The 20,318-nt window shown below is 43.0% G+C and overlaps 1 protein-coding gene across 1 annotated transcript; it reads right to left on the reverse strand.

The window, feature by feature from the left end:
* Positions 1 to 3,753: 3,753 nt before the first annotated feature.
* tspan1 (tetraspanin 1) lies at positions 3,754 to 16,911 on the reverse strand. The gene is made up of 7 exons (XM_076082623.1): positions 16,855 to 16,911; positions 13,669 to 13,875; positions 12,585 to 12,659; positions 7,459 to 7,557; positions 6,320 to 6,463; positions 4,856 to 4,939; positions 3,754 to 4,367 (listed from the first exon to the last, which is right to left on the reverse strand). The coding sequence occupies exons 1-7, from the start codon at positions 16,909 to 16,911 to the stop codon at positions 4,308 to 4,310; spliced, it is 726 nt and encodes a 241-aa protein (XP_075938738.1). The 3' UTR covers positions 3,754 to 4,307.
* Positions 16,912 to 20,318: the final 3,407 nt, after the last annotated feature.

A 20,318-nucleotide genomic window follows, 5' to 3' on the forward strand; every position in this document is an offset into this window, starting at 1 on the left:
TTGGTAATGCACTGCAGAGTTTTACAAGTTATATTTCCATCTGGAAAGTTGTGAAATAATGTATTTGTATTCTCTTCCCCTTCCTCTATAGAAGTGCAATACTAAGTTGTCTTTTATATTTATTTCAAGGCTACTACAGGTCTAGGAATTTAAGTGCTTTAGATATGCAAAATGATAAATGAATCTCCTTCAAAGTAAAGCAGCCAGTTCAGACCAGTGAACAAAATGTCTCTGAAAGGATATTTCTGGTTTCTTACAATGTGGCCGCCCTGTGTGCCACCTACGCGCAGGGATGGGCATTGGGGTTGGGTGCATTGTGAGCCAGGCGGCAGGCAAAAGCGAGGACCCATGGACGTCGACCCCTAGCATCGCATACTGCTCTAGGGACGTAGCATGTCAAACTCTCTGGTGGGGAAGGAACCAGCGCCGTAGTTCTGCTGGGGGGTCTTCAACACTCATGTGGGTAATGATGGAGAAACCTGGTGAGGGGATGATTTGGAGGAACGTCACGCTGATCATGAAAGAACAGGTGTGAAGGACAGTCACTCACTCGTAGCCACCATGCAAAAAACAAAAGTCTAAATATATTTTTTTTGCATGGTGGCTACGAGTGAGTGACTGTCTTCCTTCTTACCCGTACTTTCGTGATCAGCACCTCCAACAATCGTGTGCATTCCTCTTTTCTGTCATCCTTAAACTATTGTAAACATCTGTCACAACTGACTGTTCCCTAAGCCCCCCCCCCCCCCCACACACACACACACACACACACGCACACGCTGCTACTCCATCAAGCTGCCATGGAGCCCACACTGTCACTAACTCCACTTCCTGAATATATATTAGCTAGTTTTTGGAAAACTGTAAAAGTGGTTTTCAGAGAGAAGCAGATAGAAGAGTCTACAATATTTGTCTACAACAACATGTTAATAAGATAAAGCTGCAACCTAAAGTCTTTAGATCACGGTGTAAAAGTGAACCACCACATCACCTGGCGATTGAGACGGAAGACGATCAATTAAGTCACTGTTCCTTTGAAGCCGGGATGGCCTTTATATACTGTTACAATCAATAAAAAGCAAAAGCAGCATGTGTATACATTCATTGTACCTTCAGTAGCTAGTGTAGCATAGACGTCACAACGCTAATTAACGATGTGCTAATTTACTCTCCTAATGTCAGCTCCACACATTTTGACGTAGAAACGTAATGTTTAGAAACTATGGAGCAGAGCTGTATAGTTGGGGAACCCTTGTCGGAGCTGGCCCAAAGCTACGCTATGATTTGCCAGTCTGCGTTCCAGGGCAGGACTTAGCGAAGGGTCAATTTACGGACTCACTTCCTGGTTGACATGGAAGTTGTCATGTGTTTGACATGTGTTTCTTCACCTGTCTTAACACTGGGTTATTGTTATTACTGACAGAAATTATGTAGCAAACACCAAACACAAGAACCACGTTGGGATGAATTTAGAATTATCTATTGAGCACATTTTTACTGGAAATAATCCAATATGATTGAAAACAGCTGAGGGTGCATTAACACCAGCCCAGGTGGCCATCCATTCTCTATCCGTCTCAACAGGGATCAGTAGTGTTAATGGAGTCTGTCCTGTGTGCTTGTGAGCTGATGTCACTGTTTGTGTTTATGAACCATTCTGCTGGAAACATTTGTGAAATCACGTCTAATTAAGATGGATTTTCTGACTGAATACAAAGCGATAGCTCTTGTGTGTGTTACTGCGTTACGCACTAACTGACAGTGCCAAGAGCGCCGTGTAACGCCTTTTTCTCCACAAGGCATTTATTTCATTGTCAGCACACACACACACACACACATCCGTCACCACCAGCTCTTGCTCTAGACCTGGCCATTTGTGCCTGTCAGTCAGAAATTGCTGGTTCGTATCAGGGTGTGTGTGTGTGTGTGTGTGTGTGTGTGTGTGTGTGTGTTTGTTCGCCGCCTTTTAAATGCCATTTTTGACCTATTGAGCATTCTGATGAGCCGAACTCAGAGGCTGATGGCTGAGATGTATATGGAATATTGATTTTGTGTATGTGTGAGTTAGGGAGCCGGGGGTTATTGTTAAACATGGAGCTCAGCAGCACTGAGACGATGACAGATTTAACTCTAAATACCTCGCATGTGTATAATTGGATGGAAAAACGAACTTGGTTTGTCTTCTCGCTCCTTTTCTGTCCCCGTCTCTCCATTTCAACAAGCCTTCTATGTCTAAAAACATTTTTGAATGAAAAAGGAATTCCTGTTTAAAAGAAAACCTCGGAAAAGCAGCTGCAGAGTGGTAACTGTTAAGCATGACGGTAAAAGAGGGAGAACTAAAAATGTTTTTATTGAAAAATGAAAAGAGGAAATAAAAATTCCTTTTTGTTTTTGATGTAGAATTTGTATGACTTGGTAAAATGGCAACATCACCTGGTAGCAAACAATTGCCTATTCACACATGTATTAGATACACAGCAACATTAGCATTAATTACTGTTTTATCCACCCGATGAATGTTTTCTTCTCTTCCAACTCCTGAGAAACATATCTGGCTAGTTTGCACCTCGATGGTTCTTCTAATATCACTAACTTTGTCTATCTATTGTTTGGTGCTGGCCACCGAGGCTACCGAGGACTTATCAGAGGTTATTTGCTGATAATGGAAACAATGCTGATGCGAGCGGAACCATAAATTTCAGAATTGGTCCTTAAAACCAAAACGATGAGCTAAAAGACGCTAAAAGGCTCGGTAGAGCTGAAGGGAGCTGCACGTCTGTCACTTTTCACATTATGCGCTGACATTTCGTTAATACAAACATATTGATCAGAGGAGCTTAAAGAATGACATTTGCAAAAAATTTGAAAGATCTCTCTGAGACAGAAATTAATTATGGCCGCCGAATTCATGTCTTTGCACACAAGACTGAAAATAAGCGATCTCTTCCTGTTGATCTCTTTCTCTCGCTGTCTATCTGTTTCTCCCACTCAAATTTCTAATTCACAATAGCTTTATTCGCATGACTCTGTCTCTCTCTCTCTCTCTCTCTCTCTCTCTCTCTCTCTCTGTCTCTCTCTCTTTCTCTCTCTCTCTCTGTCTCTCTCTTCCTCCCCCCCACTTGCAGTATCCGTCTCTGTCGCACAGAGACAGTTGAACAACGCTTGTGGATTTGTGATGAAAGCACTAATTTAGGAGCGGTAGATAAACTGCTGCATATCTGAACAACGCTCCGCCTCCTGCCCATTATGAGGCCTTCTATTGGTCAGTATTTACTTAGCCTTGTGTCACAATGCATGTAATATCCAAGGGCAGGAGATGGAACATTGATGAATAGTAAACAGGACAAAAGCTGCACTGTGCTCTGCTGTTTCCTTTCACTTGCATGGCCTTATGGGGAAATAAGGCTTCAGATACATGTTTTTAAGAAAAGAACGATTGTATCACATTAATATAGAAAACAAGGATACATTGTGGTCGTGGACATCTCAATCATCTAAGGACTATAAGACAATGTGCCACTGGGCACAGATATGTAAAAGGCGTTTTGGTTATTGTGGATGTTTCACGTTTCTTTGTGGTTTGCGACTTTTTGATGTCCCTTGGCATCGCCTTTTTAGTTTATGTGCGTCATTTTGTGGTAGTTTTGTGTTGTTCTGTTGCCGTTTGGAATCGCTTTGTGGTTGTTTGCGCCTCTTTGTGATCGTTTAGCATCTCTTTGATGTCACTTGGCAACGCTTTGTGGTTGTTTTGAGATGCTTAGTGCTTGCCAGCTAGTCTCTAACTGTGTCCGTCTGCTGTTTGGTGCCGGGCAGGTAGTTTACAGTGGGTTTATCCAAGCTTGTTTGATAAAAAAACTTTGCCTGCTGGCTCTGGAAACACTGAGACTAAAACCAGACAGGACCAAAAGGAGCAGCTGAAAGAGGCTAAAAAGCCCTGCAGAGTGGGCGGTTCATAACTAAGCAACGCCTTTCAGAATAATTGATGCACTGTGTCACCATATAGTCCTGTAAAAAAAAGTTGACTACTCCATAAAATAGATGTATAGGGAACAACCAGGTGTAGCCATCGCTGAGTAAATGCTGTTAGAAATATTTTATTGGCAAATATGAAATATTTCCACTCTGCAGGTGCTCTCTCTCTCTCTCGATAGATACAGTAGATAGATCATAAACATGACTTTGTATTGAAGCTAGACATCTTTCTGAAAAAAGAGGGAACCAGAAAAGAGAAAGAAAATAAATAATGCAGATTAAAAAAACAAAATAACATGTCTGTGTCGTTCCTGTGGTGTTTCCCTGAAGGAGTCTCAGCTGATTCTCGTGTCCAGGTGGCAGTACAAGTACATGGACACTATCATTGCAGCAATCTGAGGAAACAAGATAACACAAATTAATCTGCTTTTTGTATTATCTTTAGGCTACTAAAACCGTGCAGATCAGATGATAATCAGACATTACAGAGGTCTCTAGTATTAATAAAGAAAAGACTAGAAAACTAAACTGGTCATATACCCACAGGGTTACCTCTTCACACATGTATTATATCATTATCAAATGTTTCTGTGCACATATTCTATATGATACACATGTACTTTTGGGACTTTCATTTTTCCATCCAGATCACATGGTGTGTTTGGCTAATGAGACTGGTTGTCAGAAAAGCTGGCTCCATGTAGATGTCTAGGGTTCTAATCCCCCCTCTTATAATAAAGATATAATATTACCACCACTAACTTTGACCAAAGACACTGGCCTTGCAGTTGGAGTTTGTTGATTGGGGATTTTTACACTACTTAGTATGTACCAAAGCACTGACTCACACTTTTGAAAGTTTAGCCTTTCTGTGTTATTTTACCTCGAAGACTCCAATTCCTGCTGCGACGCCTCCCACGATGTTGGCGTGCTCTTTGAGGTTCTCCAAGATATGTTTGAAACAGCCCTGAGCAAAATGTTTGTGTAAATAGAATGATACATTCCTAACAAATTGACACAATACACACAATAGACAAGAAAGGAAGACGCCAATGGCCAAAATATATGACATTCACTGATTTTGCAATATAATACACGTTTTTGATAGTAAGGAAATTAGGGCTGGCTGCACCTGATGCACAGTAGCTCATTCTAACTCTCAATGTATTGAAGGGTTTTTCAGTTTAATAAATTGGCCATGTTGCCATGTTTAAACAAACATGGCAAATCACCAGTTTTCAGGCTCAAAATCAATGTCCTTGTATTCTTTATTTGATTTGACCTCAGTCCAAAAACTAACTGGCATTTGTAGCCATGCCAGTTGAACTGATGGCAATGACTGAAATAATTCAGCAACTATTGGATGGGCGAGCCATGAGGTCATAGAGGAACCCTCTCTAGCTTTCTTTATACCGTTTTGTCCCTTTTTGTGTGTGCAAATGAGAACAACGCTATGAATGTCTTCCAGGAGAGAAATAACGTTTTTAAGGGATATTGCATCTCCCATTCTCCCATTGAGTGTGGCTCAAACTTCTGATTTCCGACGTGGTGAGACAACAAGTCTATATACTATGACATCAGCATGTTAGTAAAAAATAAGACATTTTTTGAGTCTCCCACGTGCTCAAACATGTTTTCTCATTTTGTTCTGGATAAATTTGTGCCTTATAGTTCCTTGAGCGGTCTCTGTAGCAGACAGCCTGTCTGTGATTGGACAACCTTGACCAACTTAAATTGAGATAATGAATTATAATATTTATTAAACAATTAGTGTCGACGTTGTCACAGCCATGAATAAGGGATGTCACAAGATGCTTGATGCTTCGGTACCAAGTCAATGCCAAAATGATGAAAACCAGAACGGCAGGCACCAAGGATCAGGGCTCGGAACTAACATCCTCCTGTCATCCTGGGGACAATAGAACGCCTTTGAGACTCATGGTATGTTTGTACAACTGTCCCTTAGCAAGTGACAAAGCGAGTGCTGACGCATTATACAACTGAAAGCACGCGGTGAACTTATTATCGATGTATGTTGAAGATTTATCGTTTTGTTTTTGTAATTTTACCGGGATATCGAATTGGGTATCGTGAATCATGGAATTCAACTAGCACTGGTATCGACTACGACATTTCTGGTATTGTGACTTTCCTACCATGAATGTTGCCTGTACATGTACCTCTATGAGCAAGAAATTGTTACGGTAAAATAAGATTTCCCGTTTTAGGTAATACCAGACCCAGTAGTCAATGCAAATGCAGTTGTGATGCTCCCTTTATGTGTGGGATGGATGTTAGCGTTGCGATTGTTCACATCATCTATCTGTAGTGCCGTTTTCAACCTCACCTGCACCGCGCTGCGCTCTGCCTCGTCAGGGCTGCAGGGGGCGCTGTTGGTCCAGCAGCAGCCAGGCGGCAGGATGCCTCCGTTCTCCTTTTCAAACTTCGAGCCGACAAAGTCTGTGTAGTTGGTGAAACCGCAGCACTCCAGCTGCGAGGGGGGGGGGGGACATAGCAGGAAAACACTTGACGAGAATACTTTGTGGATAAAGATGTCGTGTTATCCATGAGCATTAATCCTCTCCATTGTGCAACCGTTTAAGAAACATAATTAAAGTTCAGTGAGGGCCTTGCTGCTCTGTGAGAGGGAGTTGTGAGTTTAGTTGTTGCTCTGTTTTATTGTGCGTTTGCATTGAGAACAGATCTGTATTTACTGTGTTGCATTTACCCAAAAAGTGTGAAACCACTTAAAACTCTGAAGTAACCATGACACATTCTCTGGGGCACCACATTGCTTTGAGTTTTACAAATGTCGCTTTTAGACGCTTTGAGAGTTAACAACTAAATTCCATCCACCTCACAACGGCAAATGAAGGCAAAACATCAAGTTTTTTTTCTTTTTGTTGTCAAGGTCAGACTGCTTGAATGTTTTACTTTGTCAATGTAAACTGAGCCATTGTAGAGCTGTCACACCGTAAGAATGAAAGTTTTTCTTTCTACTGAGTCACCTTGACTGAGGCTGTTGTGTGCAGGTGAGCTGAAGTAAAACGAATGGACAAAGGCAGGTCCATGTTGCACACGGTCTACATTTCTGTTGTTGCTTCTGTTTGATTTAATTTCAGAAATTGTTGCGCTGCATTTTAGAAACGGGTTGTTTGCTGTTTTATTGAAGGACACAGAGAGAACATTAATCTATTAAATCAACCCTCAGGGGCTCAAGAATCCCGTGGTTCACTCTGTGTTCAGTTTGTGTTCTTTTTATTTATTAATATGCACCACTAAAAAAACAATATAGACTGTGTCAAAAACGATCTGTAATGTCTTCATTATTTCCGTTTATGTTGAGCACACATGGTGTATATTCCTTAATAAATATAATGATTTTTCTTAAAGGTGAAGTATACATATGCAATTTCTGTTGCAGGCACACATGCAATAGCAGTACTTTAATGCAAAAGTAAAAAACAAACAGTGCCGATACTGTACCTCTGTCATGGTAGTATTCCAGATCTTAGTGACCACAGGATCACTGCTGTAATCTGTCTGTAAAGCAGGGGTCGCCCACGCTTTGAGGATCCCCTCTGCCTGGGAAAAACACACACATGTAAGGACACTTATTGACATTTTGTTTTCCCACGCCTCTAACCTTAACCTAAACGCAACTCTAACTACAGCACCAAAAGCAAGTCTACATTTTCTCATCAGGGCAAAGAACTCTGTCTTCACTTTTTCTGGCCTGAGAAAAATGTCCGCTTTCTGAAGTGACCTCATTTTTCTCCATATCCTCATTTTCTAAATATCCACACTTTCTATAGATGTCTTACTTACTAAATGTATCCTCATTTGTCAAACATGTCCCTCCCCACTTTTCCAGAATGTCTTACTTTGCAAAAATGTCCTCAATTTCCAAAATGTCCCAATTGTCCAAAAATGCCATCACTTTCTAAAATGTCTCAGTTTTCCCGAAATATTCCTCACTTAAAATGTCATGTCCACAAAAGTCCACACTTACCAAAAATGTTGTTACTCTCCAAAATGCCCTAATTTTCCCACAATTTCCTCCCATTACAAAATACTTAACCTGGCTCCATTAAAGGTAAAAAAAAAAAAAAATCACTTTTTAGAAGTTAGAACTGCAACCACTAATGGATTAAAATCAATAATAAAAATAAATGGCAACAAATTACAGCGATTAGTTGGCTCTATGTTATGATGCAAAGTCTCCTAAGGTGGGGGCAATATAGCAAGCCAATACCACGCTTTGTGTAGCTCACGATAATAAAATGTAAGTAGCTCAACAATCATTTACGAGTTGATTTGCATTTTTTATTAATTGGATTCTTTGACATTACTATAACTAAAGCTGTCAAAAAAAAATGTAGTGGCGTAAACGGTACAATATTAGAAATTAAGTAAAAAATAACAAAAATAACTTTTTTTTAAAAGCACCAACGTTTTTACATACCAGTATGTATATGAGAGGCCCATACATGCAAATAAGGTCCTGTAGATGGCTATAAAAGCACATGTCTTCACTGCAGAAGTCCAACAGTGTCACACACACATACACACACACTTGAGTATACACACATCACACTATGAAAATAAAATACTGCAGCTGATTTCAAGGGCAGGAAAAGTAATTCTCTGGGAGTCACCTATTCATCAGAAATTAAATAAATCTCTCACACAAAGCACTTGGGAAATAAACAGCCCCGGCCTGGCACCTGGAAAAAATGAAAATAAATCAAAAAATGACCTGACATTATTCTCCATTATTCTTCTCCTTTTTATGGTCGTGAACCGGGGGCGCATTTACATATATATTGATGTTCCTGATGGCTTTGGTCAGGACACATTTTGTCTGCTATTTGTGTTTATCCAAAGTGCAAAAAAACGGCAGGTTATGGTTCAGGCAGTATGGGAGAGTCTTTTGTTGGGGAAGAATTCCTTCACAAACACACAGGTTAGCTTTCTTTCACGGCTTCCCCCCCTCCCTCCCATAGTCTTTTTTCTTTACCCCCATTTTGATTAATAATCCTGTCGCGTACAGTCACGCAAAGACCCATTTGATGAGGAGGGTGAGTGTGTGCCTTACTGTATGTGCAGGTGGACAAGTGCAACCGAGTGTCTATCAGGTTTATGTGTCTGAAAGTGCTTCTTTTTTTCCTCTCCTTCTGTGAGTGTGTGTGCGTGTGTGTGTGTGTGTGTGTGTGTACAGTGAAGGGGGCAGGCGTACGAGATGCCCAAGGGGATGCTGGGATACATGCCACAATTAAAAATGCCCCCCAAGAAGCTGTGAGAGCGGCTGAGATCAGAGAGGGTTATTACCAGCCGGCTAATTCATCACTGTCACTCTGCCCCGCGCCTCACCACATCCTGTTAAACACACACACTCGCATGCTTACACACTGATATGGGCCCCTGCAAACACACACACACGTCGGACAGGCAGGACAAAGCCTACAGTAACCCACGGCACAGTGAGGCGGGAGGCGATAACACATCTAACAATACAGTAGAGGGAACTCCTGCTACACACACACACACACACACACACGCGATAAAAATCTTCAGCTTCATGTGTTATTGATCTCTTGTTGCTTTACCGTGTGTTGCTGCGCCTGAAATAATTATTGATATCTTTTACGTCAGTGACTCGTCGGCTGCTAATTGGTTATTGTTCTTAAGTGGAAAAGCAATAAATGTTATTACTTATTACATTCAGCTGAGCGTTGCTTTAAGAGGAAAGGCGATGCTTCGTGCCATTAGTCATAAGCTGCATTTCCATCCACCTTTTTGCATGACTATATACAATTTGAAAAGGGAAAAACAAAAAGATGCAAATAAGAGTGATGGAAGTGAATTTTTGGAAAACATCCGTTTGTGCTTCATCTGCTGTCGACAAAGCCCCAGTTTCTGCTCTGCATCTATTGTCTTCCAAGTCACAGAGCTGAGCATCACTTAAAAAAAACAAAAAAACATCCTCAGTCCTCACAGACTAAACATCTGGAAAAAATATGTTCCATCTCCTGCACAATATAAAAGTTGCAACTGATCCAAACAAAGACAAGGTAACATTATTGTGTATGAAAAATAGCAGATGATCACAATGCTAATGCTTCCTCCGTAGAGCTGAGGGGGAACTACAGCACTGGTGTTGATTCTCTGTGGGTTTGTCACGAGTGAGCCCTTCCAAGTACACACGTTTCTTCCATTTTCTTTTATATAATGCTATTGATTGGTGCAGCATTAAAGCAGAAGTAATTGGAGTTAATCATCCCGCATCACTTAGCTACTCGGGCTAATTTTTCCTCTTAATGACGAGATAGTAAAGAAAACACCAATCGGTATTGGATTACGTTTTGAGAGAACATTCCGTTACTGTCCATAGACGTCGGTGTGATTCAATAAATGCCACATCGCATCTATTTCATTCATGCAGTGTGAAGTCCATATCGGCCCCCGGTAATAAATCTCCACCCGGGTCACTTCCGAATCACTTGGCGGAGAAAGAACAACCATGACCACTGACGGCCTCTCATAATGCCTGCTGGAATTGCTTATTAAATCTCAGTTATTCTGACCACCTGAAGGTTATTGGTGCTTCGGTTAGATGAGCTGCGGGGGCCCGCTGGCCAAAAGGCAGATTTATGCCGCAGATAAGTAGGACCGAATAGATCAGCGCTTTATTTATCCTCCCCTTTCATTGTCCACGCCTCTGTCTCTTACTTATTGACACAGGCGGCTATATGTATGCATATTAGGTGTATATTGCCCATATTCATTATTATGATGCTATTGTGTTTACTGTGTCTTATCAAAAGCAGGAAATGGACAGCTGCTCTGATGCACTCATGACCGCCATGGACCTGACAATGTCCTTTGTGTTTGTAATGAACAGATGATGCTAAAGCTAACAAACCGCATAAAATTGACTCTTAACCGTATCTGTGATCTCCTTCAGGAAGACAAATCTTGAGTTATGTCTTGCATTTCACTGAGCTCTCTCTCTCGCCCTCTCTATCTCTCTCTCTCTCCCCCCCCCCTCTCTGCGCTGGCATGCTGGCATCTCAGCAAAAGCTGTTTACAATGCACGCCTAGCTCAATAGCTCAGTTTTTGTAAATGACAAGCATGAGATGGGGCAGATTCATTTCAACAAAACTGCCTCAGCAGCAGCAGTTCTCCCAGCTCAGCCTCCAAGGACGCATGCACACACATGCACTGAGAAACACACGCACTCTCTTAGCGTCTTTGTGTGAGAGCAGACACAGGGTTGGACGGTAAAGCTGAGAGAGAAAGTAAACATGAAACAGAGAGAGAGAAGGAGAAGTTAAAGGTCGACCTATTTACTGCGAAACAGAAATCATCCACTTATCATTCGTACAATCAAATATCAAATTTTATTTAAAAAATTAGAAAGAAATTGTCAGTGCAGTGAAATAATTTTAATATTTAAAAAAAAAAAGAAATTCAAGAAGGAGTTTCTGTATCTTGAAAAATCCAGCTGAACACTGAATCGATGCTCCCAGTAAAGATTTGAGTAAAATTCTGACATCACGTCTTCATCAGGTATGTGATCAATAGAGTCCATAGAATTACATCACTTTAGTGCAATATCTTTGATCCACTCTGTGCGGACCTTTTAAGAGTGCAACCAAACTACTTGTGCTGCACCTAAAAATGGCGGAAAAAATTACAAAAATTCAGAGAATTTATTAAAACATAAAGATATCGAGACTAAAAACAATTGCAGGGGGAAATATCAGCCTCTGTAGTGATCTAACTACTGTTTTCACCATTCACTTTCTAGTATACAACAAATGCAAGTCGCCCTTCAAAACTCAGTCCACAAGAGGACAACTCTTGTCCACATTTAGCTAAAAAAACGTACTACTAAGATTCCTTGCAGTGCGCTGCTGCTGCTGATCAAACTACCAACGATACCAGAACAAACATGTGAAATTCCCAGGCAGTGCAGAGTCCACTCTCCGTTCATCAGCTCCTCCCTGCAGATGGATACTGTTTAGATTACCTCTTCTGCTCCTGGGGACTCAGATACATCCTCTGATTGGTTTAGAAAAAAATTAAAATAAACTATTTTCTTTATTAGGATCCCAATCTTCACTAACCTCCTTTTACATTCTCATTTGAAAGCCCTGTACTTATTATACGTGGCATATATGTGTTAATGTAAAGGGCACGTGTGTGTGTGAGTGTGAGAGAGAGAGTGAGAAATAGAGTGAGGGTAACACATATGTAAATAGGCTGTTTTGCATATAAAATGCTTTAGCTTCAATATTCCAGAGTAATAAATTGCTCAAAGTTAGCGACGGCGCACACGGCCCCGGGCTATCCCGGAGTCATTAAGTAGCCGAATGTAGTGAGGCGGACATAAAGCCAGTAATTCAATGATGGCTACGGCTATGATGGAGAATTTACATGGAGATAAAATCCAGAGAGTGGGACGAGGAGGTGAGAGGGTGAAAGAGAGAGGACGAGACGAATTAAGAGACAAAGGAAGGGGAGTGAAGAGGAGGAGAAATAGGGGTCATAGAAGGGAAGGGGATGTGATGAGGCAGTGAATGAAGGTGAAGAGGGGGAGACTTACAAATGAAGAGTAGGCCAGAACCACGACTCCAGCTGCCACTTCAGTGATGAAAATGATGAGGATGATGGAGAAGAACTGCAGGGAGGGAATTAGAGGAGATGAGATGTTTTTTTTCTTTCTGTATTTAATTATATCAAAATAATACAAATCGTGCACGGGTGGGGTCTTCTTAATGCTGTAAAGCTGTGGGATTACCTTGTGTCAACATTTGCTCTGATAAAGATTGACTTTTTAAGTCAATAATAAATTGGGTCTAAGAGTATGGAGCCTTTTTCAAAAAGACTGAATGTGGAAAGATAAAATACTGAATTAATAAATTAATCATTTAAACATCAAGAGGTTTGTAACCACCAACACATCCGAATATCCAGGGTCCAGTTAAACAGCTGTTGTTGTACGTAACAATCACAGACTTGTCCATAAAGCTTGGCTGATTACACAGCGGGACAATAAGGAGACTCGTAGCCTGAGTGATGCCCTCTTTCAGCTCATCCATTGCAGTTATTCAGTCCATTACAGCTGTTTCTCACGTGAGCCAGATATCCGCCGTCAGTCGCAGGATCCGCTGCACCGTCATCATTCAACTCGATGGCAGATGTGGACATGATGGGGGGGCTCTACAGGGGTAAAACGTGCTGCCTGTGCTCCTCATTAGACTTGCCGCAGTGGACTAAGAGGTAGTTAGCCTCGTCGCTAATGAGCATAATAATGTACGCCACTGTTCGGGGGTTTGGTGGTGTTGCGGGCATGAATGAGGCAGGGGGGGGCGGACGTGGCCATTATCTGAGCTGTTGATGAGCCGGGGTGGAAATGCATGGCTGCGTGGGATACTGCATGAGGAGCGACTGGATTTAAAAGCACATGATGAACCCAATACGTGATCATTTGTGGTGTCACAATGGCCTCCTTAAACATCCAGCAGACACAGAGTAACATTGTCATCCCATTGGAATGGTGATTGTGTCCACCTGATGGATGTAAGTCCAATATCCGCTCTCTTTTAGCTCTGGTTTGGTTCCGCCTCGCCTTTGACTTGCCTCTGCACTAGTGCGGCCACTTTATAAGCCGTGTCTTTTACACCCACCGTGAGCAGCAGACACTTGCTCTCCTTGTGGGCCCCGCAACAGCCCAGGAGCCCCAGCAGCAACAGCACGGCCCCGATGGCGATGCAGAGAAAGCCCACGTTGACGAACTGCATGCCTTGGCCGGAGAACGGCCCCAGCAGCCGGAGGAAGGAGCCCCCGTCCACGCTCACCCAGATCCCCATGGCCAGCAGGGTCAGGCCGCCCAGCTGCAGGAGGATCAAAGAAAACATCATCAACATACAGTTGAGTTACGTTTCACTCATATTATTGAATTAGTGCTGCGAAAATGCGCTCTACATTATCTTAGATTTGTAAAGAACACAATTGGAGATGGGGACATTTTAAGCTTGTAATAAAAGCTAATAAAAACAGTCTTACTTGAATATTATGAAATATTTTATAATAGTGTTAATACAAACTTTACAGAGAATTGACAGTAGTTAAACTTGCTTCATAATCTCTGACTGTGAACATCACAAAGGCGAGCAGGCAGTCATTTCGTTCGGGGACACTGAAGTGTATTTAGTGAAACTATTGGCTCAAAACCTGCAAAACCCGCTCATAACAATCACGATCAAAACTATGTCAGATGTTTCATATTACAGTCTGGAAATCACCTGATCCCACTGTCATTGTCTCTCTCTGCCTGTCTCTCCCTCCTCATCCCTCCACCTCTGACCTTCTCCTCCACCCCTTTATCCTCCTCCTCCGTCTCCTCCGTGTATTTTAACCCTGAACTCCTCGCGCTGAGTGATTTCTCCTTCTTTCCTCGTCCTCTGCAGAAACCATGTTTGAAACCTGATATTGTCTGTCAGGCTCCATCAGACTCGTCGCAGTCAGGGGCCCCCCGCTGCGCCCCCCCCCCCCCCCCCCCCTCCCCCTCAGGCCCCGACACTCCACATCTCCTGTCAGACGCTGACATCGCCCACGCGGGGATCATCTCCCCCCCCTTCTTGTCTTTGTCTCCCTGTCTTGGCCCCGCTCTCCCTATCTATTTTTTACTCTCCTTCATTCTCTCTGCCTCGCCCCACCTTTCACTCCGGGTTTTATTTTCTCGTCTCTTGAACCTGTTCAGTGCCATCAGTGCACCGTTGGCTAAATGTAATACGACAAGCATATTCCCCCTCTAACTCCTCGTGTGCCACCATCATCCCTCACCAGGTATAATTATAGCTGGCACAATGGCTTTCCTTTTCTTCTTTTTTTTGAAAGATGTCTAATCCCTTTGATGGTGTGCCACATGCAGGTGGATGCCCTGTCAGTTGAACACCCACATGGCAAAAGGACTGGAAGTAAATCAGGTTTTTGAAATAGTAAGGGGGGAGAAGAAGCAGTGTCGTATATATGGAGATGGGAAATAAAAGATATTAGGGTTAGAGGAGAGGGAATGGATAACAGGCTGCAGAATAGGAGGCCATGGCCTCCAGGGGGAGGTGAATGGAGAGATAGAAAGATACAGAGGTAGCAGGAAAGAGAACGGGCGCGGCCCACCCCAATTTAAATGGAATTGGTTCTCGTTGAAAAGGCTGGATTGAGAAAGACGTCAGTTCAGTTTAAAAACCCATTTTCATGGGTCATATTACTGGGAGCAGACAATCCGATTAAGTTCCTACGCTCGACCGTTGGTCTGAACAAACACAACATACATGGAGATACTTCTAATTCCCAATGCATTCAGATCGGCAGAGGGGAGATGCACACTTGGAGCTGAAATCGCAGGCTTTTTTGCAAACTTGTATATCAGCGTTACGGTTTGTTCAGCTACGTTTTATTTTCAGATCTTTAAAAGATAATTCATAAATGGAATTGAGAATCAGGGTACTGGTACTCGGTTCTTGATAATGGAAACGTGTTTCAAAAGAGCACAGCTTCTTCTGCCCTCTCAGAAGGCACCTGTACAATAACAATCCGACAAGTACAAGCTCGTCACTGCATTTTGCATAATTTCATGTCATATGCTGATTCATTCATTCAGACTGGTCAGACTCACGGGCTGTTTGGTCACCAAAGGAAAATTTGGTCGGCTGTCAGTGGTCATGTCTCACGGTGACATCTACTGTACTAGAACTACCTCTTTTGAATGACAACCAAAGATTTCAACCCTCGTCTTGGACAGCCCAACATTACATCGTGTAAAGGGACTTTCAACAGGACTGCTTGGCCTCACCTGCTGGAGTCAATGGTCTGACTGCATCACTGTACAAACCTGCTGCATTTGGCCAATCTTTCTCCCCTGGCTTCCACCTGTCTGGGTTTGGTGTGTTCTCCTCTGGTTCATTTTCTCTGAATGAATCTTATTTTAGGTTTTGCTAAGGGGAATACCAAAAAAATGTAAATTTGATACAACCGGAAATTGTGAAATCCTGGAGACTGTGCACTTTGAAGAGATATTTCCTTCTTCATAGCATGATATTTAGCAGCTTCACTTCACTGCAAACGTGATTCTGTGACTTCCGATGAAGAACATCGATTCTTATTTGAATCCTGGCCCTTATTTCCTCGAAAGAAAAATTCTCTGAATGCAGATTCCGACTCCTCTGATGAAGAGGAGATGTTAAAGGTGCAACGACGAACGTTAAACGCCGTTGAAAGTGTTTGAGCTAACACTTCAGAGAGACATCGTGGTCAGTGGGCTGCTGTGAGTGTTAGAGCTGCCACGCCAGATTCATCGAGCATCGTAACTCGGGGGTGGGGGGGGGGGGGGGGGGGGGGGAAATGATGACTTGTGCTGGGAGCTTCATCTGTGACAGCGGGAGCCCAGGTGGGCCCGACTCGGCGGGCGGATTCAGCTTCCCCTCGCCAAAGTTTCTCTCCATTTCACAAAGCACATTAGTTATCAACATTAAGCCGGGGATGTAGGTGGCAAAACTAGAGCCTTTTGAAGTCAATGAGATGAAAATTGCTACGGTGGGGAGAAAGTGGAGGAGAAAGTAGGCCTTCTGGCCCAGTGATCCGAAATGTTTGTGTACCGTCTGTTTGCATTGAAGGGCAACATGAAATGATTTTCTGGGCATTGTGTCGAAAGCTATTGTTTTTCTGGTGTTTGTATTTTTTTTACTTTTCACATTACTTTGCATGTTAAGATTCAGCATAATCAATGAACACCCAAACCCCCCCCCCCCCCCCCCCTCTCTATAACCTCCTCCTCATACCCGAGCATGCAATCAAAGCGGAAACATACTCACGAAGATAAGCAAGTTGAACAAGACCGTCATCAATTTGACGAATGTGAAGCAGCCCATTTTAATCTGTAATAAAAGGGGAAGATAAATTATTGCATTTCCTCTTCCATGAGCGGAGACCTTCTATCTCTCACTCGCACACGATCTTCACACGCACGCTTTGCCATAACATCCAGCCCACATCCCGGCGAAATTGCTGTGAAAATGACATCGCTGACAATGAGTCCTAATGATAACACACGCAGCTGTGAGAAACGGTAAAGATATCTGTTAATGAGAGATCTAGAGGAGAGGGAGAGCCACAATGGAACGGAAAGTTGAACGTGTTTACATGTAGACATTATGGAACACAAATCTTACCTTTTTTTAAGTGTGCTAATATTTCTTTATATCGAAAGTTGCGCGGATTTAAACCAGTCCTGGCTTTCAGAAGGCAAAGCTGACCTAAAAGAAAAAGCAACACATGAAAACAAATAAAGAAAAGAAGCAGGCGTTCTCGGTTTCTTCCGGCCCAGGTGTTTCCAGGTGTGCGGACGTGAGTGCGAGGACGACTCTGCCTGGATGTATCCGTTGAGTGACGATGTCCACGCAGGTATAGGAGCCTGTGGCGGAGATCAGTAATCTGATGAGCGGAGGACTGGGTGTGGTCCCGGAGGATACAGGTGACAGCAGGTGGATGTTGTTCAGGTGCAGAGGAGAGGAGCTCGAGTGGCAGCTCTGACCCCTGCAGGTCCACAGTGACACAGATTCATGGCACAGGATCGCCCCCATCAGGAATTTCGAGGTTCGAAAAGATGGACGTGGAAAGACAAAAATAATCATCCAAACGTGAGAGTGGAGAGTCGCATGAATATGTTGCGCATTATTGGTGAAGATGACCTGATATGTGGAGTCTGTTGAGTTTGTATTTTCTCCTGCCAATCACGTCATCGCCAAACCTGCAGCAGCTTCTCCAAAAGTGATTTATTGCAATCCCATTCTGTTTTTATTTACTTTACACGGTCTTAATGCTCTTTTAACAGCAAACAAATTTCTACGAGATGATGAATGTTTACAAATGATGCCAGAGTTACAAGTCTGCATACAAAGAGGGATGTGAAATTTAGTTGTGTCATAATGTATGAAACAAGAATAGTAAGATTCTCCACAGTGTTGCTATTCGAGGGGTTTTCTCTCAAGCCAACTCTCGTTTTGTCACGCTGGCTTGTACAAATAATCATTGTTTCAAACCCGAACCCTCTGTGTTCCCTTAAACAGTAGTTAGCTTAGCAACCATACAGTAAGTAGGCGAGGCGCGCCCTTTTCAAGGGTAGCAAATCCACTGTGTTGTACTCGGTCCTGGATGATATATGGGTTTCGTGTAAAGTTAGCAGCTCTGTCATGCCCTGTATTGGATTTTGGGAATATTACACTCCGGCAACAGCAGCCAACGTCAGCTGAGAGAGTATGGAGAGCCAGTAACGCAGTGATTTTGTCTGAGCCCATACGAATCGAACTAGTCAGCGCGCACAGCACTCAAGACTTCTCAGAACTACAAAAAATCACAGATACGTAATGCCGTTGCAGTGTTTTACCCCGAAAGCTGTTTTGGATCACAGAGCATACATTTGCTCACTTGTCGTGTTTTCATGTGTCTGAGTCATGATCATGGGAGGCTGTCACGCAGTAAACATTTTATATTTGGCTGTGTCGCTGCTTTGCTTTCTGCTGTCGACTCTATTGTTCCACCTCTCCTTCCTTTGTTCCTTTGGCCCCCCTGGACCCTGCAGTGGCCCCTGCTCACCACCGGAGGGGGGTAGTGAACTGCAGAGACTGCTGTCAGAGCCTCCTCTCTTCACTGTTGTCCTACAGCTTCAACTGGCCAGGAGTGTTCCCCTTGACTGGAGGAATGTGCTCGTCTTTGTCCAGGAGGAAGTGGAAGAATAGAAATTGTTCCCTTATGTTTCTTTGTCATCACCACATCCTGATGCTGTAATTTCAGTGGCACATATTTTGTCACATTTCAAAGACAACCAGCTTTAGATTGTCTAAATAACACCAATCTAAGGCTCTAACTTTATATTCGATGACAGATGTTGCATGCGTTGACAGTTGTTCTGAATCCTTACCCCTGTATTTATGGGTGAATGCAGCAGCGGAAGCTTACAGTCTTCCTTTGTCTCCTCTCTTGTTTCTTCTTAAGATTTGTCTTCAGTCAAAGCCCATTTATACTCGGCTGCAGGCGAGAGGTTTTAAAAAATAAAAAAAAACTCTTCTGAAAAATGGCAGGAGCCCTCCGCCCAATGCCACCTTGTTGGAGAGTTGAGCCCGTATCAGCTGAAGTCTTCTCTCAGTAATATCACTTTAATGGCCTTATTGTGAGTTATGACAATCTCACCCACACAGTCATTAACCCACCGGTCCTTAATCTCAGCGAGAGCACCACCTGTCAGGCTTCGTTATCCATTAAACCGTTAATATTCTTCCGCCCACGTGCACGCACGCTCACACTTCTGCGGCCGCGGCGCGCGTGGAAAAAGAAATGATTAGACGCGTGCTTTTTCATCACCTCTGATGAAAGCAGCGAGGGGCGCTGTGGAGATGGAGATGGAGAAGGTAAAAAAACAAGGGTCCCTTAATGAGGTCGGTTAGATTGAGTATTATCAGGGGCCCCCCAGGGCAGCTGCCACAGTTATGCATCTACTGCTGCCGAGGCGGCTGCCATTACAAGTATCCCTTGTAAGTCCCATGTGGGCATGATTCATCCTTTAACTTGATTTTAAGGTTGATATAATATCATCCAGATTGTGCTCAGCAGCTTTAATGGTCCTAATGCTCATTAAAAGCTCTTAGAAATGTAATCAGCCTGGAAATGCGGGATGATTTTAGCAGCTATAATTTACTGTTGACGGGTGAGAATCTCTTATAACTCCATGTTGTCGTTCGCTGCACTCTATTTGTCTGGCAAACTTTCCTCACACTCGTTCCCCGACACTGGGTTTGATAACAATTGTCAAAATTCCTTAAAAGTGCACATGATAACCTAAATTGTCCAAGCAGTATACTAATATTGTTATGCCTTCATTAGAGCTGACAGTAGAGAGAGGACTGGAAACGAGGGTAGAGATGGGGAATTAAATACAACACGTGTCCCCAGACGGACCTGAAACGAGGGCCGTTACCGTTGGCACCTTACATCCCTTAGCTAACAGGGTGCCATGAGTCTTTAAGGGCGTCACTCAGCCAGCCCCGTTGCGTAAGCCCACACGTCAGCACGATGTGTGTCAACCAGTCAGAGCAAACCACCATTTCCCAGCATTGACGTGTTTCAGTAAAACAGCTATTTTATCACATCCTGACTACTTTAACCCGACTACCAGGCTACAGGACTCTTTGTCGCCTAACTACAGCCCTGTCTCCTACAAATTTACGTTGCCATACAACTAAACTACGCTCTCAATTACGTTTCGGGGGAAATATATTTTCTA

This window comes from Anarhichas minor, unplaced genomic scaffold (assembly GCF_050575085.1).
Source record: "Anarhichas minor isolate MPS153535 unplaced genomic scaffold, ASM5057508v1 ptg000096l, whole genome shotgun sequence".
NCBI lineage: Eukaryota > Metazoa > Chordata > Actinopteri > Perciformes > Anarhichadidae > Anarhichas > Anarhichas minor.